This window comes from Vigna radiata, chromosome 11 (assembly GCF_000741045.1).
Source record: "Vigna radiata var. radiata cultivar VC1973A chromosome 11, Vradiata_ver6, whole genome shotgun sequence".
In the NCBI taxonomy this organism is placed as follows: domain Eukaryota; kingdom Viridiplantae; phylum Streptophyta; class Magnoliopsida; order Fabales; family Fabaceae; genus Vigna; species Vigna radiata.
The window spans coordinates 4,389,373-4,412,952 of NC_028361.1; the positions used below are offsets into that span (position 1 = coordinate 4,389,373).

General features: G+C 33.2%; 3 protein-coding genes across 4 annotated transcripts; 2 read left to right on the forward strand and 1 right to left on the reverse strand.

The window, feature by feature from the left end:
- Positions 1-535: 535 nt before the first annotated feature.
- On the forward strand, positions 536-7,086 carry LOC106777920 (filament-like plant protein 7). Of its 2 annotated transcripts, XM_022776025.1 has the most exons (7): positions 536-887; positions 1,969-2,091; positions 2,424-2,568; positions 2,643-5,106; positions 5,223-5,274; positions 6,008-6,079; positions 6,177-6,288. In XM_022776025.1, exons 2-6 carry the CDS (start codon positions 1,999-2,001, stop codon positions 6,029-6,031), a joined length of 2,778 nt encoding a protein of 925 aa, XP_022631746.1. In that variant the 5' UTR covers positions 536-887; positions 1,969-1,998; the 3' UTR covers positions 6,032-6,079; positions 6,177-6,288. The 2 variants fall into 2 exon arrangements, with proteins under 2 accessions (XP_022631746.1, XP_014521226.1); XM_014665740.2 differs by lacking the exon at positions 6,008-6,079 and having other exon boundaries at positions 540-887; positions 6,177-7,086.
- Positions 7,087-8,160: 1,074 nt separating this feature from the next.
- LOC106777039 lies at positions 8,161-10,492 on the reverse strand. The gene is made up of 11 exons (XM_014664540.2): positions 10,330-10,492; positions 10,171-10,254; positions 9,937-10,011; positions 9,815-9,857; positions 9,676-9,733; positions 9,399-9,566; positions 9,265-9,327; positions 9,082-9,176; positions 8,908-8,989; positions 8,670-8,780; positions 8,161-8,541 (listed from the first exon to the last, which is right to left on the reverse strand). Exons 1-11 carry the CDS (start codon positions 10,451-10,453, stop codon positions 8,401-8,403), a joined length of 1,044 nt encoding a protein of 347 aa, XP_014520026.1. The 5' UTR covers positions 10,454-10,492; the 3' UTR covers positions 8,161-8,400.
- Positions 10,493-13,037: 2,545 nt separating this feature from the next.
- Positions 13,038-22,912, forward strand: LOC106777737 (histone-lysine N-methyltransferase CLF). Its single transcript, XM_014665464.2, has 18 exons — positions 13,038-13,372; positions 13,883-13,984; positions 14,073-14,398; positions 15,109-15,270; positions 15,947-16,031; positions 16,149-16,304; positions 16,391-16,438; positions 16,515-16,586; positions 16,664-17,011; positions 17,158-17,348; positions 19,476-19,611; positions 19,701-19,924; positions 20,366-20,497; positions 21,513-21,603; positions 21,926-21,973; positions 22,052-22,180; positions 22,304-22,381; positions 22,499-22,912. The coding sequence occupies exons 1-18, from the start codon at positions 13,310-13,312 to the stop codon at positions 22,688-22,690; spliced, it is 2,583 nt and encodes an 860-aa protein (XP_014520950.1). The 5' UTR covers positions 13,038-13,309; the 3' UTR covers positions 22,691-22,912.
- The last annotated feature ends 668 nt before the right edge of the window (positions 22,913-23,580 follow it).

The following is a 23,580-nucleotide window of genomic DNA, read 5'->3' on the forward strand; positions in this document are numbered from 1 at the left end:
GGTGGAAATAACACGAAGTTTTTCCTACATTGAAAAAAAAAATTGGTTGTGTTTTTATTTTTTAATTTTCACACAAAATTAAATTTTGTTTTTGTTTCACACTTTGGTATATTTGGTCTTTATTTTTTTAAAAATGAATATATATATATATATATATATATATATATATATATATATATATATATATATATATATATATATATATATATATATAAGACTCAAACATAAGAAGCAGGTTGATGAAATTAAGTTTAGAGGAAAGCAAAGAGGAGACAAATATGAGCAATAATAGGAGGAAGTTGAAACTTGTAAGGATGGAGAAAAGAGTACATAAAATAACTTAAATCTATTCCACGTACCAAGCCAACATTTAAATTATGCAATTTTGATTTATCCTTACGAAAAATTAACCTGTAATAAAACTTAACAAGATGTGTTTTTTAAGTTGGTTTTTCTTTCGTTCTGAAATGGGTTAATCTTAAAACAGATGTTTTCAATAATTTTTGCAATCAAATTTTGCATCCATGGCAGTGTCTTTTTTCAGTTTGACTTTTAGTCCAGCAGGGAACACTTTACTGTCTTTTCACTTCTTTCTTTTCCCTTTCCTGCAACCAAACTCCCCTCTTTTTTCTCTCTTTAAGGTTGGAGTTGTGGTACCCTCTGCGTCGGTGAAAAATCAAACATTGCACGTTATCATATGATGTCTCTGTCTGTGTTCCTTTAACCTTCTCAACTCCCATTTCCTTAATCTCCACTTCTATCCATTTTTCCTCTCTCCTGAACTGTCCGTGCCAGAGTTGAATCTCCTCGCCATTGGGTCTCAGATGTTCTTCTTTTCTCTTGGATGATCCACGTACTACCAAACTCTCACACTTCATTCTTAAGAGGTCAGAAACCAAAGCACACACCTTTCATCATTATCTTCTTCTCATATCGTACCATCATTTGATTCTGTTCTTTTAAACAACCTTTTTTTCTTTACTTAAATTTAAGAAGAATAAATTTTGAGCTTTCGGGCTTTCTGCTGAAAGAGGTTTATAGTATTTTTTATTTCTTTATATGTATAAACATTGATGCGTGGAGATTTATATTTATTTAGTGATGTATGTAGTATACCTCTTTTGCATACTGGTAAGATTCTGGTAACGACCATTGCATCCTCTGCAACCACGAAATGACAGTACTCTCGAGGGATATATTATGCTTAGGTTAGAAATGAAATGAACAGCCCATCAACCAGTTCGTGATTCAGTTTATTAGCAGTACTTCAATTAGCTCAGAATTTTCAGTTATTTGTGAAATCAACCTAGTTTAAGCTTTTCCAATTGGCTCATTAGTCCATAGGCCGATTCATATATAGTAATGTAGTGTCCTAGACAAATGAATATGTTAATTGCAATTTTTTTTATTTAACATTTATTAGCATTCCATTTTTGTTTTTGGTCTCATCAAGGGGATGTATGGTTTGAGGTCTCTCAACAGTTAACTTGTGTCAATGTGAAGCTGTTCTGTTGCTTCTGCGTCATTTGCTCATTTGGATATTATGACTTGCGATTTATGTGCGTCTCAGATATCATTCCAAAGAATCACTGAATCGTTTTTATGGAAGAGTTTGCTTTTAGCGTTATACAATTTTGAACCCAATTGATTGAGCTTTAATTTAAAGCTCAGTTAATTGTTGCATTTACCTAGATAGGCTAGCTCATATGATTTCCAATCCTGGCTATGGCTGAGCCGTTCTTGCATCCTTTTATAGCATGCATCAATGATGAAATATTGAAATAGTGTTTCTGAATGAACGCGAGCTATTATCGACAAAGTAGTGAAAAGTGTACATCACTTCTTTTCACTTGCATAGCAGCAGCTATTTACTCAATAAGTTATCATTGTTGTGATTTATTTCTTGTTAGCTCATCCTTCCAGTTTGACTGTAGTAGCATACTTCCCCTAACCGAAATCTCCATTCAGGCTTCTCACATTTGAAGCCTTCTTATCGTTATGGATCATAAGTCTTGGCTTTGGGGGAAAAAATCCACACAGAAGACGATAGCAACCGACAAAGCAAATCTCACCTCAAAAGAAAATGGAGAGGTAATTTAATTATGTCTCACATCAAATGTTTTAGTTCTCATTACACACACATACATACACGTATACACACATATGTCATCGAAAATTTATGTTCATGTATAGATTAAGAAGGCTGCTATAGTAATTAGTAAAAGTATTAATCCAGAAGGGCTTTTTTCCTGTGCCCTTGATCTTGAAATGTTTTGTAATTGCAAAATGGGCAAATAATTCTTTATGTATGTATTTGTTAGAAACCTAGATTTTCCTACCTAGAATTTTGTGAAATATAACGATTTCTTTGTTACCTGATAAAATAATTAGTATTTCTGTCTTGTTTTGCCTTGCCGTTTTAGGTACAGGAACCTCTAACTGATAAAGAAAAATTGGAGAAAGACTTAAAAAGATTGAATGATAAGCTTGCTTTTACACTTTCTGAATGTACTGCTAAAGATGAGCAGCTGAAGAAACAAACAAAAATTGTTCAAGAAGCAGTGGCAGGTAATGTTCATGCATTTGAACAATAATAATCATAGAATAATTTTACCAGTATCTCATTAAAGATTCCATTGAAGGATGGGAGAAGGCGGAAGCTGAAATATTATCTATGAAGCAACATCTTGATGAATCTATACGGCAGCGATTAGTTTATGAAGAAAGAGCGGCCCAATTTGATGGTGCTCTCAAGGAATGTATGCAACAATTACGTTTTGTCAGAGAAGAGCAAGAGCAAAGGATGCATGATGCTGTGATGAAAGTTTCTAAAGAATTTGAAGAAGCACGCACAGTTTTGGAGGAAAAGCTATCAGAGACCAATAAAGGGCTTGCTAAATTTGGGGTTGAAAATTCTCGTCTTAGTAAATCTATTATTGCTAAAGAAAAATTGGTTGAAGATTTGAAAAGACAATTGGCTCATGCAGAGGATGATCATAATGCATTGATGATTAGATTAGAGTCCATGGAGAGAGATAATGCTTCCCTCAAGTACGAAACTCAAGTACTTGAAAAGGAACTTGATATCCGGAATGAGGAAAGAGAATTTAATCGTAGAACAGCTGATGCTTCTCATAAGCAGTACTTACAGAGTGTTAAAAAAATTGCCAAGTTAGAATCTGAATGTCAGAGGCTACGTGTTCTGGTTCAGAAACGATTGCCAAGTCCAGCTTCCTTGGCAAAAATGAAAAATGAATTTGAAATGTTGGAACAGGATTCACTTGAAATGAGAAGGAAAAACTTGAACTCAACCAGTTTGGTGGTTGAATCTGCACTTGACAGTTCCAAGACTGCCACTAGAAGAACCACTGCTTTGACCGACCAACTAAATGCAGTGGAAGAAGAAAACAAGGCATTGAAAGAATCACTAAATAGGAAAATAAATGAAGTCCAATTCTCAAGAGCAATGCTTGCTCGCACGGCTTCTAAACTGATGCGACTTGAGTCAGAGATTGAATCTAGAGGCCATGTGACCTTGGAGCAGCCTAGAAGTAATCTTGCAACTCGAGATTTATCTCTGTCGTCAATGTCTGATATTGGCAGTGATGACAAGGTTAGCTGTACTGACTCCTGGGCTTCTGCATTGATTTCAGAATTGGAGCACTTTAGTAGAAGTATACGGCAGAAGGAATCATTATCATGCAGAAATGTTGGACCCTCAGATTTAAGCCTTATGGATGACTTCCTTGAAATGGAAAAATTAGCAGTAGTCTCTGTTGAAAATGCCACTGAAATTTCGCAAGCTTCTGTAGAAGAAAATCATGAAATAGATGGCTTCTCGGAGACTAGACTGAACGAGATTAGCTCTGGAGTAACAGGTAAGGAGATCGTTCCAGTGTCTGATCATTTGTCAGAGTTTTCTATTTCAAATCAGGAATCATGTTCTAACGACATGTTAAAGGGTGATATTCCTGGCTGGCTTCTGGAAGTAGTTAAAATGATAATGGATCAAAACTGTGCCACTCATAAGAACCTCGATGACATACGCGAGGATATTAGACTGGCTTTGAGCTATCTAAAAAATGCAGATCAATATACCTTTGATTCAAGCAAAGGCTCAGGTCACTTTGATGGATCTAAGCCTCTCCATTTTAGTCAGCACACTTCATGGGATCCTTTGAACAATTCTGGGCAAGATCAGTGTGGTACTGATGCTCAGATTTTATCAATAAAGGGAACTAAACAGCAACCTCAAAGGGATATTGGCCAGTCAATAGGTAAGATAATTGATCTTATTGAAGGGATTAGCATGCCAGCTGAGGATTTTGATAATTCAGATTCTTTGTACCAAAGAGAAAATACCCGTACAGATAAGAGTCAAGGAATGCCTACAGGCTACATGGTCCGTGTTTTCCAGTGGAAAACATCTGAACTCAGTAGTGTCCTACAGCAATTTCTCAATGTTTGTTACGATTTACTTAATAATAAGGCTGACCATGAAAAATTTGCCACAGAACTGACTACGGCTTTGGATTGGATTATGAATCACTGTTTTTCTCTTCAGGATGTTTCTAGTATGAGGGATGCCATTAAAAAACAATTTGATTGGGATGAGACACTTAGTGAAAACGAAGCTGAAACAGCAATGTCTGCAGATGCATATAAGTTGCATCTTACTAGGGAACAGTTATCACGTTTGCCTCCTCTAACTAATTCAGATTGTCATGGTGTTCCAACTGAAGAGATGCCATATGTTGACAAGGAAGAAATTAAAAATATTGAAGATAAAGTAATCAGTTCTGAATATGAGAAGGAAGCCTTGGAAGGGATGCTCCAATCAGCTACAAATCAACTTCAGGAATCTGAGAAGACTATTGGCAGCTTGAGATTGGAGTTACAAACTGTGAAAGAATTGAATCGAATACTTGAGGATCAAGTACAAAATCATGCATTCATAAATGAAGATATTGACACTCAGCTTGCAGAAACCGAACTACAAGAGGCTAATCACAAGGTTTTAGCATTAGAAGTGGAACTGGAGAGCAAAAATCAATATTGTGAAGAATTAGAGACCAGATGTGTTGAACTTCAGCTCCAGTTTGAAAGGTATCCATAATCTAATCTTACAATACTTGTTACTATAAGATATGATTTTCAAACATTTAGTTTTTAATCTCTTATTTGAAGATTGACACACTCACATATCAAGTTTATCTTCACAGCATGACAAAGAAAGACAAGGACATTAATCAGAAAGATGAGCCACTACAAACCGTAAGCTCTTCTCAATCCCATTTTATTCCTGTTTGGCCTATACTCAATGGCTCATAGTTTAATTAGATCACTATCTTATATATGGCATTCTGGAAGATATAATAAATTTGAAGCGCTATCATCTAGATATGGATTTGATATTGAATAATATATAGTTCTTAGCCTAACTTGGATTTTAAAGCTAAATTGGAAGATCCCAAATTGGAGGATGATGAACAACTTACTTCTTCAGTTCATTGATTTCTTTTAAGTGCTTTTGAAGCATTGAATGCCAAAACTATATCCAATATACAATTCTCCTAAATCTAAAAAATAGCATGGAAATTGGCTCATCATAATTTGTTTCCTTCCAAATAAATGTACCAAGGTGCTAGGTTGCTGTGATTTTAGTGTGGGAAGCTGGAATAGGAATTTTGATTAGTCATGAAACGAGACAATAATTTCAGGAGACTATTTTATCTTTTTCGCATATTACGCTGAAAATATTAACAAAAAAGTGTTTCCCTCTTTAGTTTTTACTTTTGATGAAGGTACTAAATTATACTGCTAGATATCAATAAGGAACCCCATAGTTACTGTTTCCACTCTATCATAGCCTTTAGCAACTGTTAGATATGAACTTCTAGCAGAACACTTGATGTAGCAGAACTTGTAGCGATCCTTTAACAAATGGATACAAATAAATGAAAATGAAGCCTGATTATGTGTTTGATATTTTGAGAGTTTTGATCAGACCAAGGGCCATCTACCCTGGTGAGTGAAGAACGGCTGCCATTTAGTATAAATTTAACAACTCCATTATGCAGTAAGTAGAATATTAACTTCATTAATTACGTGTGCATATCTATATCAATATATACTGATTTTGATTTGAAGGCTGTTTATCTATCCGGATCCTGCAGGACTGGGAGATTACTGCGGCGTCGGAAAAGTTGGCAGAGTGTCAAGAAACCATTCTTAACCTTGGAAAGCAGTTGAAGGCATTAGCTGCACCAAAGGATGCTTCTCTTTTTGACAATGCCATTGCCTCTCAACGTCGTACAGTCACAAACACAAATCCTGTCCCCCTGAAAGAAATGAAAGTGAAAAATCGATCTTCTCTGTTTGATCATATGGTGGCAGATGATGATACAAAAGCAAATGTAAATGCTGCCACAGTCACAGCAAGTGAAAGAAGCTCCAGTCCCATCAGTATTCCAAATTTCAAACAGCCCCTGGAAAAGATTTTACTTTTGAATGGACTTAAAGGCCAGGAAGACAGTGCTAGTGTTAACTCTTTGGCCATCGTACCTACCAAGAAATCTGGTGGTCGAAATTTTTGGAGAAGGCTATTTGGGAGAAAGAAATCCAAAAAGAAAACACAGTTTTCGTTGAACACATGAAAAGCATTTGTAGTGCTGTTTTAGTAATTCCTGAGACAGGGTAACAAATTACATCTTTGCTATATTTCTAATGGAGTGATGTTTATTGTCTTTGCTCTTGGCTCTCTTGTTTATACGACTGAGTTAACTGCTGAAAGTTCCAAGTTATTGGATGCATGAAACAGTTGTTGTGGCATATACACTTACCAGGTTTTGTGAGTTCGTGTCAACCTTCCTGGTTGTGTAACTTTTTCTTTTAAGTGTTGGGCTAGGGTTATAACATATTGGATTTTCTATGTAAATTTTATTGATGAAATAATTACCAAAATCATGTATGGAAAGACAATTTCATTAGTGGCCATCTGGTTTGTATCAAATTTAAGTTTGTATCAAATTTAAGTTTGAATGAATTTTATTTCGTATATTGAATTTGCAAAAGTAGCTTTTGATTTTCTTCAATTCCAAGCTGAGTTTAGGATAAAATTCAACTTACAATTGGATCAAACAAAAATTAAATAAAAGCCTTATCGGATAATAAGCTCTTACTAAAAGGGAAATATTCCATTAAGAATGAGTTTTGTTTTTTAAATAAAACTCTCGATATTTTCAGAATAATAAAAGAAAAAACATTTTAACTGATCTCCTACTGCAAAAAAGTCGTGGGACCAACAAGAAATTAATAAGATCTTAAAAAGATATCTACCAGTAGAGAAAAATTGAAAGACATTTAAGAGATTTTATATCTTGGCATTGAAAAACTTACCAAAAATTAGTACCAAATTTCAAAATAAACACTTATATTAAAGATGCTTTAATATAGGTCTTTTTGACTTCATGTTGATGCACCTTTTACTAAACACCACTCTTAAAACATACATTATTTTAACTAAACTCGTTTTTAATGTCTTTTCGCATAAAAGTAACTTAATGCATAGTGAAGGAGGTGAAACTTAAATAAAACAATAACATTGTAGAAGTATTAACATGTTATAAAATTGAGTGAAGAGGTATGTCTGTAAACGTAAAAGTCAAATTTAAAAGGTACCCATCCAATCTCTTCTTCTAGTTGAACACTTAATATTTTTATATTAATTTTATTCGTGATACTATAAATTTTTGAAGTATTAAAAGAAATAAAGACTATTTACACTAACAGTTTATTCCTTGTTACTATTTATAACAAGGATAAATTAAAACTTCTGTACTTTCCTCAGTTACTTCAATATAAATACATTATCATATATCCATATGCATAAGGTATCGTGTGGTGTGTTTGTTTAACCTGGACCAGAACAGAAGATGAAAAAAAAGTTCAAGCGAGTAATCACTAAGCTTAACAACGTGGGACGCACATGAATTACAAGTTACTACTGGCACTGATGTAGGCCTCGATTAGGTTCAACACTAATTTGCTTGGCCAATCTGCAATAACATGATAAGTATTGATTGTAGGAGTAGGGAATGCAAATAATCCAACAATATACATATACGTTTACGAGAGAGAACAAAGACTGAGCCAAGTGGATTAGGAATGAAAAAATGTCATTTATTTTTGCATGTATAGAATGAAACAAAAACAAACAAGCATCTTAGGAGTTCAGGTTAAATTGACTGACTGTAACGAAACTCAGGGAAACAATATCAAAACCTGCAGAATAAATCGTATAATTTTCCTCTAATTATTTTCAAAACTTCATACGAAGCAATGGACATGCCAAGATGGACATGCACTGATGCATGTTGGAAAGAAAATCAGTTAATTAAATCAATCTCTATAAAGTATAAATTTGGCAACATCTGGAAGTCCTGCTTCCTCGTAACATTTGGCTATCCGCTCTAAGTAGTCATCCCATTCTCCCTCTACAGAAGCTAAATCCAACAAGAAAGCAGCTTCGTCTAGCACAACCTGCAGTTGATTTGAAGATTAAAGCAAGATGATGAATACCAGCAATCACCCCAGCCATGAATGTTGATGCTATAGACTTGAATTAGATATTCAAATTAAATTAATAAATAGTTCGCACTGTATTGCACCTGTGCAGGGGCCTTTCCTTTTTTAATATCTTCTTGCCTTCCCTCTTCAGTCACCCTCTCTTTAATGTACTCAATTTGCTCATCATCCCATTGTGCTATATTAGCTACGTCCTACACGAAAATGAATATGACAAAAGAAATACAAAAGGGTAACACAGAAAAGTATGTAAAGAAAGAAAAGAGATATGGCACAATTTTATAGTTAAACTAGAAAACCAAACTGATGATCATTTCATACCTCATACTTGCAACCCAGAGTCCACCACGGTGATTTCAAAGCTCCCCTAGCAGCATCTTTAGCTTCTACTTTACGCCCAACCCTGTAGAAAATTATTAAAAAGAAAGGCAGCAGTAAGCTCAGTTTTCCCATCTTGAGCAACTGGAAGAAGTATCAGAAAATTTTTACACCAACCTCAGCAAAACCTCCGCATTGAACGCAAAAGGTCGTGCAAATCCTGGAAAATGCTCCTTCTTGGTATAAAATTCTCCAGTTACTAATGCTGAAACCTTCCCACACACAGACATACTCAACACGTATCAACTTATATGAATGGCTAATAATTGAGTGGCAAACTAAAATGTAAAGGAGTCTTACATGATCTCCTTCCTCAAAATGCCGCATCACTTTGCGCTCTATGATATCTGGGAATATACCGACCTGAAAACAAGTTAGGCTCACGCATGATTTTCCAAGAAGGTCAAAACCACTGTCTAAAATCTTGTAAATACCTTTTTCAAAAGATAGACATCGAGGTTAGAAATTCCAGACTCTGCAAAATCGCCCGTTCTGTAAAGTTTCTTCGCAGCATCAGCCGAAGCATTAAATACGGCTTCATTTCTCTCCTGACTGTTCTTTGCATCTTCCTCAACTATCATTCGGTGTATAAATTGGTCTACCTATTAATTGAAAATAGACAATTGAAATTGATTCCCAATTAATCAACATCACAATGTAGTAAAACCAAACATGGTGATGCAGTGAAATGACCAAGTACACTCCACTTACAGTCTTAGCCAAAAGCCATACTCCATGTTTTCTTACTTCCACCACTGGCATTTCCATCCTGCAGGTATTTGTTCATAACCATGAGATGATTCAAACAGTAGTAAGTAAACAACGGCAGAGAACAGTCATGAAGCCGTACTCGGGTGGAGCCGTGGGCCACCGCAGCAGTGCAGTCACATTACCTATCAAGAAAGATGTCACAAACAGTGCTGAACTTGAAAATTTGTCACGGTACATAACTGGTTAACCCTAAACCCATACCAGAACTATTTTTTGTCAGTGGGATGGCAAGAGGTATTAATCCTTGCCTGGCACCCGGTGATACAATAGTTTCACCTGTTAAATCAAAAGCATAAACAAAAATAAAACCTAATTCAATTACTAAAATCATTCTTCAGAGAAATAAATTCAAACCACATGTCTACCAAAAAAATGAGCTACATGTTTAAGTATAACGACACAAAATACTTCAGATTCATGAAGGGATTCATTTACCTCTGGTTTTCAAAATATTTAGGAGATGTGAAAGATGTTGAGGAGGCTGAGTCACAGCCACATCCTTCACGAAAGAAACGTGGTCTGCGGAGGAAGGATGAAAATGATAAATGAAAAAGAGCGAAACGGTTTAAAGGATAAGAAGATAAATGCATTTACCAGAAATGGAGGGGTAGGAGGAAGAAGAAAAAACGCGGAGGGAAACTCTGCGGCGGCGGAGAAGCAGGGGCACAACGCTGCCACGTGGAGCTCCGCCGTATACGACCACGCCGCCGATCTTCATTATCTATTCGCCTCATCATTTGCTCCCACTCTCCCTCCTTTTATCTATTTTTCTTTTTTTTTTCTCGGAAAAAACATTGCCACATAAAACGAAAAGGTAAGTTCCATGGTCTTTCATCCAAAACAAAACCACAATTATCTTAAGCCATAATAATATTCCAGCAAAAACACGGTAAGAATTATTTTCTAAGAAAGATAATTATATATTAATAATGTTAAATAGTATTGTTTCTTACAATATTCAATTCTCACATTTTATAGTAATTATCTTATAAAATAATATGTGTTTCCGAGATGTAGAGAATTACTCTTTCACAATTTTCTGTTAATGTTTTTTTAGTATCTTAGATTATGATTGTGATTCTCTTTGTATTCAAGTCAATTAAATTAAATGTATTTGAATATTTATTATAATAAAATATTAAATTAATAATAAATATTATTATTTATCTTCTTATTTTAACTTTTTTATTTACGAGTATTTTTAATTGGAATTGATTTAATCACGGTCTAAAAAGTTAATAATTTAAATGTTAATAAGTATGTTTTATTAATACTGTATTGAATTTGTGTTGTTAAGGCTGATAGTGCTTGGGTTTCTTACAATCGCAAAACAAAGAAGGTGACTTACGGTTGTTGAGAGGACAATGAAATGGTAGCAACAAAATAATTCTTCAGTTCGGTTTTTAAAAACTGAATTATAAAATACTATATTTAAGTTATAATATAAATGGATCAATTTTTTTAAATATAATATAATGCAGTTAATTATAAAATAATACAATTCAATTATTTTTATATAGCCTCACTGGTTACAATGATAACATGACTCTGAATCAAATGAAATAAAAGACGTAATGAATATTTGGACCAACTTTTCATTATAAATATCTGGAAATAAGAAAAAATAATTCATGAACTAAAATTAGTTTTAATAAACTATTTTGCAATATTTATTATATGTTTTTAAACATGTAAAGAAGTGACATCACTTGGGATATATACAGATAATAAAATGAAGATAAAATATACCTACCTATAACTAATAATAAAAAAATACAAAATAGATATAACAGAAGCAAACAAAAGAAGAATATTAAAGAAGAATAAAATGATTCAATAATTTTCTGCATTCGAGATAACATGTGAAGAAGATAGTTTGTTGCACAGATTCTGAGATACATCAAATGGCATCACTGGTTCATTGGACATCAATTGACGTTTCCAATTACAGAGAAAAAAATGGGAATTAAATTGTTTGTTGGATTAAAATGAAAAAAATACTATTGACATTATTTTATTTACTATTATAAAAACATTTATTATTTATTCAATTTCTAACAAATAAATATTATTAGCTTGTATTACTAAAATTATAAAAATTAATTGTATCATTAATATTGTTATTGTTGTTTTAATACCTAGAAAGAAATATACCCGAATTGTTATGTTTATTGACACCATTTCATAACTTGCGCTTGGATTAATCTATTACTCACAATTCATAATTAATTAATCATGAAAAAATATTTACTTCCTCACTTTCAATGAATTAACTTTAATATAATGTAAATTAGTTTGATTTTTTTAAAAGTATTTGACAAGATACTTAAAATACCTTATTTATTTTTTTATATTATCATTGCTTACATTTTAATATAGTTTATATTATAATTAATTTTATTTCACCTGTTATAAACTTCATTCATAAGTATTAAATATTTATTATTTTTTTATTTATTCTAAATTGAAAGAATTATCAGTAATTCATATTTAATCACATTATATTATTTGGGAATTCAATAGTAAAATAATATTAAATGCATAAAAATAAATAAATAAATTTAACTGATACTCTAATCAATTTCAGTTAAATATATAATTTATCTATTTATGTATATAACTTTTGAAATATATATATATATATATATATATATATATATATATATATATAAGTATGAATTAACTTTTAAATACATGAGTTAAAAGTTTATTCCAAGGCCAATTATTCACAAACAAATAAACATCACCATAAGATATACACAAAAATTAATACTTTTCATTACTATTTCTACAATGCTAATACTATAACTTTTATTTTGACGGGAAAGAAATACAACATTGTAATAAAAACATCCATACAGTATTTATCCTCACATCTTCTTACGAATTAGCCCCTTCAAACATGTATAAACTAACATGTATAAATTCGTTGAAAGGAACACACACATAAAACCACTTCCCATTCCGCATGTCTTAATAATAAAATTGTGAAAATAAACCTCAGATGATATCACGTTTTTGCCTATAAAGAAATATTTCATCACTCGAAAAAGAGAGAAATATCTAAATATTATTAAAGGGTAGAGATTTATTTATTCAATAAATTTATTTTTAAAGTACTTCTTAAACCTTAATATTCGCAACTGAACTGTGAAATAATATTTTAAGTTGTGAGTAGCAGAAGAAAAGAAATCTAGGGAAGGAAATCAGTGCAGGAGATAAGAGCGTGGTTTGTCGATTTCCACAGTGCATATAAATTCAAAATCTCGTTCCCCCCATTCCGGTCACTTCCCCAACAAACAAAATACGGAAAAAAAATAAATAAAACGAAAAACAAATAAGAAAAGGTGTCGTGAAAAGCGGCGGAAAAAAATTGAAAGCATTTCCCTAATTTTGTTTTTTAAAGGATTTTGAGACGTGACTTAGGGTTTCAACTTTCAACTCGCCCCGCCAATTCCAGTCCTCAAACTCAAAATCCTTAGCCATCTGCAATCTCTTCTGCATGATTCGGATCTCGATCCGATTTCCATTTTCGAATCAGCTCCGATAAGCTTCGCTGCCATTGCCTCAGTCAATGGCGTCGAAGCCTTCGCCTTCGCCCTCATCTTCCAGATCGGAGCTTATCATCGATCCTTCCGTACTCTCTCTATCTCTTAAAATGCATTCATTAACTCGTCCTCGCCCAAACTCGTGCTTGTTGACTTGATTCCTCTGCCGATTTTTTTTTTGTTATTTCCAGTTTTGCTTCGATCTGGTTTTAATTATGTCTTTAATTTGTGTCTCGTTTTTATCCTATTGGTGTCGTTTCGATATAAAGCAACTATGCTACATAACTTTTGGGGTAAATGCTTCCTAAAGTAGGCTGAAACTGGAGATGTAACTGCATTATATATTGAATAGGCTATTCAAGATGCGCTTTGGTTTTCCAGCATTTAGGGAAGCTTATCGAGCATTTATGACTTTCCTGGTTCTTTTGGTTACCGGAGATTATGGTTGTTTTGAGCCGGAGTCTGTTTGCATTGGTTGTGTTGTGTCAGATGAATTATTCCTGCAATCACTACAAGCTAGCTGTGACTTAGGAATTTATTTCGATTTTTCTTTTGTAACATAGTTGTGAGTGTTATATGGTGTAATCGTTTCAATGCAGGGTGAGAAAGTGGACGCTGTGAGTCAGACCGTTAAAGATGTGTTGCCGGTTATTGATTCTTTAAAGAAACAAGTTGCTGTGGAACGGATTGTTTATGTAAAGGTGTAATAGCTGAGCTTATGGCTGTAATTAGTTGTTTATTTTGATTGGACCTTATTCTTTTTTCTCATAATGTGGGTTTTTATATCAGAATAGAATAGAAGAAAACAGACAGAAACTGGTTGGTGTCACAAATCATGTCTGCAAAATGGCAATGGAGAGAAGGAACAGCAGCGTTGCTGATTCTAACAGAAGTCTAGACCTGCTTACAAAGAGGCAAAAAGATGCAATTGATATGCACAACGGTGTTCATGCAAGTAATGGTGATGTAGAGAGCAATGGCTATCATGAAGATACCCACGGTTCTACAGCAGTTCTTCTAGGGTCTAATGTTGCTGTTAAGAATGCTGTTCGTCCTATCAAATTACCTGAAATTAAAAAATTGCCTCCTTATACTACATGGATATTTCTGGATAGGTTTGTTTTGTCTTAATCTCTGTTTTTCTTTCTTGTTTATAATACCTACAGTGCTGTATGTCACTTTATGTTAGGTTGCACTACCCACTATTATCATAGGTTCAGTGTTGCAAATATTAGGATGTTGCAGTTGACGATTCAACAAAAAACAAATTAGGATTATGAATGAGTTGTGTTGTGCCATTAAGAAAAGCCTTAAGAATAGTAGATTGGATGAAGTATAGTTCTATGGTAGAGGAGGAAAGCCAAGGAAAACTATAGGTGAAAGAAATCATTGAAAAGGTCCTAGATCTAAAATGTACTTTCTGGGAATTTGGTTCATGACAAGAAATTTTGCTTTCATTGAATTCATATAGATGACTTCGTCTAGTGGATAAAAACTTTGGTTGTTACTTTTCTGTTTACCGTCATTGTTGTTTTTTTTTTAACTAGTGGTTAGTTATGGGATAACCTGAATTATGACTCGTTTTCACCTGATCCATATGTCTTAGCTGAATGTATCATAATAACTGAAAGAAATAAACGGCAGAGAAAAAAACGGTCATTTTTTTTTGTTTATTTTTTCATGTTGTCCCTAATTTTTCCTGTTTCTGTATCAGTTTCTCCTTTTCAAGTAATTTAATTTCTATAAAACTTTTTTTTCTTCTGCTTTTTGATGTTAAAATGGGATCGCTTGAAGATATATTTTACCCGTGTCCATTCTGGTACAGAAATCAAAGAATGACCGAGGATCAATCAGTTGTAGGCCGAAGACGAATTTATTATGATCAAAATGGTGGAGAAGCACTTATATGCAGTGATAGTGAGGAAGAAATTATGGAGGATGAAGAGGAGAAAAGAGAATTCATAGAATCAGAAGATTATATACTTCGGTTGGTATAGCTTAGTAAACTATAATTGGTTGCTTTCACTGTCCTTTTTTTCCTGACAGATATTTTCTGTATGGATGTAAAATAAAGTTTCAATGTGTGCCTGTCTGTGTTGTAACCAGTTCACCAGGTTAAGTTTTTAGAGCAGGAAGCAGTGTGTCCATTTTGTTGTTTCACCCCCTCTCTTTTTTCTTTGTCTTTTAGTGTAATTCAGAAGTTATTGTTTTATGTCAGGTCTCTGTTGACTGTCTCTGTTACACAGGTTTGCTCTTTTGTGAGTATTGTTCGTTGGAGCATTGGTGGCAATATCTTTCAGTTATTTTCTTCTTATTATATTTCCTGTGTACGGAGGATAAAATCACAGAAGATATTTGGTTAAATTTATAATTTAATCCTTCAGTGGAAAATGAAACTAGTGCATTGTATTGACAGAAAAATTATATGCTTGCTTAACCTGTCAAATAATCTTGTTAATCCCACTAAGCTAATAAAAACTCTGCAGTTATTTAGGACCCTTCTGCTGTGATTTTGTTTTTGGTGAAGCCTTTTTGGTCATGTTTGCATGCTGCTTCTTGAATTTCATGACTATCATGTTGCATATGTAATATTTAGATATTGTTTTTCTTGTGTTGCATGACACAGTTTTGTGGATTTCATAGTGTCTGATTTTATTTTACAGCATGACTGTCAAAGAATTCGGTTTAACTGACAACGTTATGGAGTCATTGGCTCAGTGCTTTTCTAGAAACACTAACGAAATTAAGGTATATTTTTATCATCCGTTGAAAACTGGTCGTAGTGTAAGCTTTCGTCCAGCTGTTTCCCATTTTCTTTGTGCTGGCTTTACAGAGATATGAAACACCATCAAACATCTTATACAGGCAAGGTATGAAGCTCTTAGTATTCAAGACAATGCTGATGGGTCTTCCAAGGCTGTAGATTCTGGAGAGAACTCTCAGAGTGGCAATTCTTTTCTGGAAAAGGATCTGGAAGCCGCTCTTGACTCTTTTGACAACCTCTTTTGTCGACGATGTCTTGTGAGTTATTTTTCCCATGAAGGCACTGTATAGTTTGCATTATCTTTCTCTAGATATCTCATTGCTTGCTGCATTCTTCTTTGCAGGTTTTTGATTGTAGATTACATGGATGCTCACAAGATCTTGTCTTCCCAGTAAGTTCTATTTATTGGCTACTTTGATGAAGTAGTGTACAGTTTCTATTTGAGTTATGACCTGGTACTTTAACAGGCTGAGAAGCAACCTATATGGATCCCTCCTGATAGTGACAATGCACCCTGTGGGCCAAATTGTTTCCGATCGGTATGCATTTCGGTTCTTAGGGATTTGTTTATAATTTTTTTTAGCAACTAACTCAATCTGCTTAAACCTTGATTTAGGTGCTTAAGTCAGAAAGATTTGCCAAAACATCTTCTGCCCAGGCTGATGGTGAAGATAAGTCCTCTGGTGGTGTTTTATCTAGGAAAAAGTCTTCTGCTAAAAGGCGGTTAAAAGGAAGCCAAAGTGAAAGTGCTTCATCTAACGCAAAGAACATATCTGAGAGTAGTGACTCAGAGAATGGTCCTGGACGAGATGCTGCTTCAGCATCTCACTCAGCTCCTCCTAAAGCTAAACCCATGGGGAAAGCTGGAACTGGTAAGAGGAACAGTAAGCGAGTGGCAGAACGAGTCTTAGTATGCATGCAGAAAAGGCAGAAGAAAACAGCAGTTTCTGATTCCGATTCCATAGTAAGTAGTGTTAGTTGTTTATGCTACTTCTTCATTGATAACCAATATAAAGAAGAAACAATTATTTATCACATAAAGCTGTCAAATTGCTTTTGCATGGCAAGATCTAGGAAGAATGTACTCATAATAAGCTGTAAATAATGCAGAGTGAAGCTCTTGAGCGCTCATCAAATGATATTGTCACTGATCTACATGCTATGAGCAGTGAAGACAACACAAGGAAAGAAGATTCAGTAGATGACAATGTTTGTAAACAAGAAATCACAGACAATAAATCTTGGAAAGCTCTTGAAAAGGGGCTTTTAGAGAAAGGAATGGAGATTTTTGGTAGAAACAGGTCAGCATATGTTTGGATTAGGGATGCTTGTCTTAATTTTTCTTTACTAAATATAAATATATAATATGATGCAAAGCATGAGTGCTGTTATTAGTGCTAATACGAATATAACAAGAGCATGACCTCTTTTTCAATTGCGTAAATGAAATTAATCTTGTTTTCAGTCAATTTCATGGGGAATGGGTTGGTTTAATTTTGTGGTCGGGCTCAAAATGTGCAATTCACTTGGTCGGTAGGTTTTCATTTTTTCAAAATTTATTTTTGAAACAAATCTCAATGTCATTCCTTGGCTACTTGAAAAAAGCACAAGCCTCTTAGTAATATGTTTATCTCACTTTTATTTATCAACTATCAAAGCCGTAGATTTTAAAACGAAAACTGAAAGGTCGACAAGGGTGTTAGAGGCTTACTACTTAACTAGCCTAAACCCACACGATGCATGGGGAACAGCTTTTATGAGAGAACTATATTATTATGAATTATAAATAGTTATGTAAAATAGTTCACTTATAGACATCTATTATGAAAAACAAAGACTCAAATTCATGGCCAACAAATTTTTAAAACATGTTATGATCTAGGATTGTGATGTTTAAGGCTAAAGGCTTATATCCATTAAAACATAAAGTAAAAATAGAAAAATCCCTTAATGCTTAATTTTTTTTTTTTTGTAGAAGATATTTTAAATCTGAATTTCAAGTCTAGAAATTTTGCTTAATTTGAGTTTGATATCATAAAATTTATCAAGCGTATAATCAGTTTCCTTTGTGCTTGGTATCTAATTGGAATATGGTGTTAATATAAGGAAATTTAGAAATATTATCTACCAAAAGTTTTGAAATGTTTTTGTTTATAAAGAGTGAAGTATAACAAAAGTTGCAACAGTAGCAATGTCATTTAGTTTCCTTAAAAACTTATTCAGAAGTGGTAACAAATGATAATGTACTACCACAGTTTTTAAATATAAAACACATAACTTATTTTCACATGTATAGAATGATGTTAATTTAGTAACATTAAATTTGTATTATTTGTCCAAAATTGAAAAACTGAAGCCCGTCATATTACACTTTGGTCTTACTTATATTTTATGTAATTAATTAAATTGCACAATTAATCTCCTCCAATCCTCCTAGGAGAGAGAATGATTTGGCCTATTACTAATTTATAGTATTTATTATATAAAGTAATTAGGTGTATTTTGGTCAAAATAATTAATGCAAGAGACAACTTGGAAATAATCTTATAAAAGTAAACTAACAAATAATCTTGCACATAGCGATTGAAGTAGTATTAAGTGTTTGTGAAAGAATAGTTTAGTTTATATTACTTTTTTAGTGAAAGATGAGTTGTATTTATATGTAACTCATGTTTGTCTCTCTCTTTCCTTTAGCTCTGTTGTAAGCCACTGATCTATACAGGGTGTATACAAAATAGTGTTGCCAGCTTTTTTCATGTGTAAATGTAAAGTATCAGTGAGAAACTATTTTAAGTAATTATCAATAAAATTTATATATTTATTATATTTACCTTCTTTTTTACGTATTCTAATCTTACCTAGTTGTTACATTGACCAACTATTCATTAATAATTTGTAAATAAATCTCATTCCTCATTATGTTTGTTGTATGTTAAAGGAAACTTCAGTTTACGTCATGCACCTAAAACCTACCATTGAATTTTGAAACAAAAGTTTGTTTGCAACTGATCTGAATTGGTATATTGTATTGTTGTCCTTGGTCTAATCTAATGAAAAAGTTAGTGGTTAACAAGTTTAATTGTTAATTTTGTTTTTAATGTACAATTAAATCTATTAAAACTTGGAAGATGGAAATGAGTGAAAACTAGTTGTGACATAAGCTAATTTGCTGGTATGACAGAAAGATGTTTAAAGAATAGATATGGTTTCAAATCAAGCTCAAACTTTTTATTTAATAAATCATAAATATAGGGCAAATTAGAGAGTGTGGTTAGGGTCTACTTTATTTTAATGAATGTAGTTTCAATTGTATCACTTTTCCCACTCGTGTCTTGTTTGATCCTTGCCCTTGTTTGAATTTATGATTACTTTTAGGCATATATACTGTCAATGGCCTACCAAGTTACAATTTTTGCTTTTTACTGCAGTTGCTTAATAGCTAGGAATCTCTTAAATGGTCTAAAAACTTGTTGGGATGTTTTCCAATACATAAATTGTGAAGAAGGAAAGATGTCTGGTCCCCCTGGGGATGTTGCAAATTCCCTTTTGGAGGGCTATTCCAAGGTTGATCTAATGCAATTATACTTATTGTACTTTTTTCTTTGGTCTTTCTAGCTTTCAAATAACGAAGCCTTTTTTGTTGTAAAATTAAGGGTAATAATGAAGTGAGAAGAAGATCTAGGTTTTTACGCAGAAGAGGAAGAGTACGTCGATTGAAGTACACATGGAAATCTGCTGCTTATCATTCCATCAGGAAAAGGATTACAGAGAGAAAGGATCAACCCTGCCGGCAGTATAATCCATGTGGTTGCCAATCAGCTTGTGGAAAGCAGTGTCCTTGTCTTCTTAATGGAACCTGCTGTGAGAAGTACTGTGGGTAAGCTTTTGACTTTGCTGCATAGAACCTTGATGGAAGACAGGCGTGTAGAGTTGTAGTGTTTTGCTTAATTTTGGCATTTCTCACCAGCTAAACAACTTCTTAGAAGGTCCTAGTATCTTTATTTCCACGAGAATGAAAGTTATTGCCTGTAATGACTACCTGTTTACAATAGATTCTTCTCTCTTTTTTATATTTTAATGTTCAAATTAAACAGTTTTTTTTTTAGTTCTTTTTAGTTAATAGATACCAACCAAATATGTTCATGGAATATGGTTCTTGTGAATACAAAATGATACTGTGAAACAAAATCCACCCTAGGAACTATTGTACTTACTGTTTATATGGATATTTTATTCTGACATTTCTACCTGCCAGCATGTGTACCTAACACCTGTTAATTTCTTTGATGATTCGTTTTTGCTTCTCCTTTTTATCAAGGTGCCCCAAGAGCTGCAAGAATCGGTTTCGTGGTTGTCATTGTGCTAAGAGTCAATGCCGAAGTCGTCAATGTCCATGCTTTGCCGCTGATAGGGAATGTGATCCAGATGTCTGTAGGAATTGTTGGGTCAGGTGAGATTTACTTGTTCATGGTTATGTATGTGTAGCATTGCCCTGTCATCTGTAAGATTCATACCTTTTGCTTTTAAATGATAATAGCTCTTATCTTATTCGAGGTGGATGGTATGATTTCTTATATTCATTGGAAGTAATTATTCTTTTTCAAAAAATGTAATTGTTGACTTAAGGGTATGAAAAAAAGAAAATAAGTAGAAGTGATTACTGATGATTGGGATGATTCTAATATGATATATGCTTTTTGTTGTTAACTCTGTTATCGGGGTAAGCAAAGAGCAGAATGTGTGCTATATTCTCACGCGCACACATATATAATGTATCCTTCACTTACATTTTTATAGAAAGAATTTTGAGCTGATGTGAATCTGTATCTGTTAGCATTCTACTTTTTGATTGATTGTGTGTTGATCCTTGAGAATGATTTTATGTGCATATTTAAGAATGTGTTGTTTTTAAGTCTTGTTATTTCTGAGAATGTGAGTTTGGATTGTAATATTCCCAGGTTTAGTACAAGAAGATATCTTACATATTCTGCTTGATATAATGTATTCCTAGGAATATATATTACAAGTTTCTCCTCCCTTTTCCATGTAAAAGGGCGAGAATCCTATAAAATCTATCCCATTTTTTTTTAACATTTTAATTCTTGAATTAAATAAATTTAAATATATTCCAATATTTTTTATGGTATTAGTATTCCATGCAATATCAAATTTAATCCAAGAAACAAATAACTCCTGAGATTTATTGGAGCTGCCTCATCATTGTAAACTTGGTCATAACATGACCCATTGATTTGATTGTTTCATCAGCAATGTTCAAACAAATGTCTATTTTAGTTCTCACACAATGAAGGATCTGAATACATTATTGGGCTTTTAGGAAAATATTTGGTTGTCTGTTTTCATGACTTCTCTGCCTTTCTTCTTAAGTGCTTATAATATGTATTACTACTTCATGATTTGGTTGTCACCGTTCCTTTTGCTGTGTGGGTCAATTATGGTTGCAGTTGTGGCGATGGTACTCTTGGGATTCCTAGCCAAAGAGGGGACAATTACGAATGTAGAAATATGAAGCTTCTTCTCAAACAGCAGCAAAGGGTAAATTTCTTTGACTGCCTTTCTTTCTTTTAAATCTTACACATGTATTAAGATTTGTTTGCTCTCTTTGCTGCAAATTTGTTCTTCTATCAAATTAATAGGTCATATTTATCAAAGATTGAGAGAAGTGGATGAAATTATATGTATAGTAGAATTAATCTAGATTACTAGAGAGTGATTTTGCTTGAACTTTGGTCTATCCCATAAAGTATTCTTTGTTTTCAATCAATTTCGTGCCTGTTATTTTGTTTTGCTAATTATACTCCAATATAATTTTTTTTACATTATTTGTGACTTCAACTAACATCTAATATGCTCATAGGTTCTTCTTGGAAGGTCGGATGTATCAGGCTGGGGAGCTTTCTTAAAGGTATTCATCTGTAAATAAATTATCTTGTTTGAGCACGTGTAATTTTCCTTTTCCTAACTCAATCTTTTCACTCTCCAGAATAGTGTTGGTAAACATGAATACCTTGGAGAGTATACAGGAGAGTTGATTTCTCATCGGGAAGCAGATAAGCGAGGAAAGATATATGACCGTGAAAATTCATCTTTTCTCTTTAATTTGAATGACCAGGCAAGCTTTTACATATATTTATCTATTATGATGAAAAGTTCTCTATCTATTGTGATGAAAAGTTATCCATCTTACATTAATCATGTATCAAACATAGGATGAACCACAAATTGTTTTATGCAGTTCGTTCTAGATGCTTACCGAAAGGGTGACAAATTGAAGTTTGCGAACCATTCGCCCGATCCAAATTGCTATGCAAAGGTATTTCTTAGTTCTGACTCTTATTTAATATGTTGATTATGGAGCTCTATTTTACATTTCGCACATTCCCAGGATTACAGTGTCATTCACAATCTGTATAAATGCTTAAACTGGCAGGTTATAATGGTTGCTGGAGATCATAGGGTAGGCATTTTTGCAAAGGAACGGATTTGCGCCGGGGAGGAACTGTTCTATGATTATCGTTATGAGCCTGACAGGGCCCCTGCCTGGGCTCGGAAACCTGAGGCATCTGGATCCAAAAAAGAGGACGGGGCTCCTTCAAGTGGTCGTGCAAAGAAGCTTGCTTAATGTTGTTTAAAAATCAATTCTTTGATATTCTTTCACACGTAGGGGAAAGCAATCTCATTGGTAGCGGAAAGAAGTATTTTTTGAGCTTTTTGTTCGTAGCAAGGACATGCAATTGTTGCTGCATAGGTAACATTTAAACAATTCATTTTAGTATCAACCTACTTTATTTGCCATCCGTAATTGAAAATATTAGCTTAATCAAAATTTCATGTTATTCTTTCCCGAAGAGGAATGTGCCAGTGCAAATCAGAACACCTCACTTTTATCATTTGCAGTTCTTACAACTAACAGTTAATTGATTCAGTCGTTGAAATTGGAAAAATATTATTTAAATTTTACTAGTGGAATCAATAATGATATAAATGTTCTATGATATATTTTTTTTATAAAATTATCTATTTATATATAATAAAATGCACTTTTTAGATTGCAAGTGACCTCATGCTACTGTAAAATTGTAGAAGACATGAATATGATATAGTTTATAGCTTAATTAAGATTTAAGTATCTTAATAAGTTTTAAGTTTCATCAATTTGGGTATCTTTATTTTTTGTAATTTTTTGTTGTATAACATTTAAAATTTAAGGGTAATTTGATTTTACAGTAAGTACAACACAATGACTTAAACACTAAACAAAGTATTGGAAGGTAACTTTATTTTACAGTAAGTACAACACAATGACTTGGACACGAACGTATTTCAGTTCACAATATGTTTAAATGATGTAGACTTAGTTCAAAATATTCAAATTAATTTAAAATATTCAAATTAATTTAAAACTCAATTAAGTTTAATTTTATCATATATGAATGTTAGGGCTATTTTCATATTTTAATTGGTGAATAATCATTATTGATTTACAGTGTTGCGATACTACTAAATTGAAAT

Coding starts and splice junctions, on each gene's coding strand:
- LOC106777920 (XM_014665740.2), top strand. CDS start 1,999: ATGGATCATAAGTCTTGGCTTTGGGGGAAAAAATCCACACAGAAGACG. Junction 2,092..2,423: donor CCTCAAAAGAAAATGGAGAG/GTAATTTAATTA, acceptor TTGCCGTTTTAG/GTACAGGAACCTCTAACTGA. Junction 5,275..6,176: donor AAGATGAGCCACTACAAACC/GTAAGCTCTTCT, acceptor CGGATCCTGCAG/GACTGGGAGATTACTGCGGC.
- LOC106777039 (XM_014664540.2), bottom strand. CDS start 10,453: ATGAAGATCGGCGGCGTGGTCGTATACGGCGGAGCTCCACGTGGCAGC. Junction 9,567..9,675: donor TATGGCTTTTGGCTAAGACT/GTAAGTGGAGTG, acceptor TTCAATTAATAG/GTAGACCAATTTATACACCG. Junction 9,328..9,398: donor ATGTCTATCTTTTGAAAAAG/GTATTTACAAGA, acceptor ACTTGTTTTCAG/GTCGGTATATTCCCAGATAT.
- LOC106777737 (XM_014665464.2), top strand. CDS start 13,310: ATGGCGTCGAAGCCTTCGCCTTCGCCCTCATCTTCCAGATCGGAGCTT. Junction 16,305..16,390: donor TCTTTTGTCGACGATGTCTT/GTGAGTTATTTT, acceptor TCTTCTTTGCAG/GTTTTTGATTGTAGATTACA. Junction 22,181..22,303: donor TCTTTAATTTGAATGACCAG/GCAAGCTTTTAC, acceptor TGTTTTATGCAG/TTCGTTCTAGATGCTTACCG.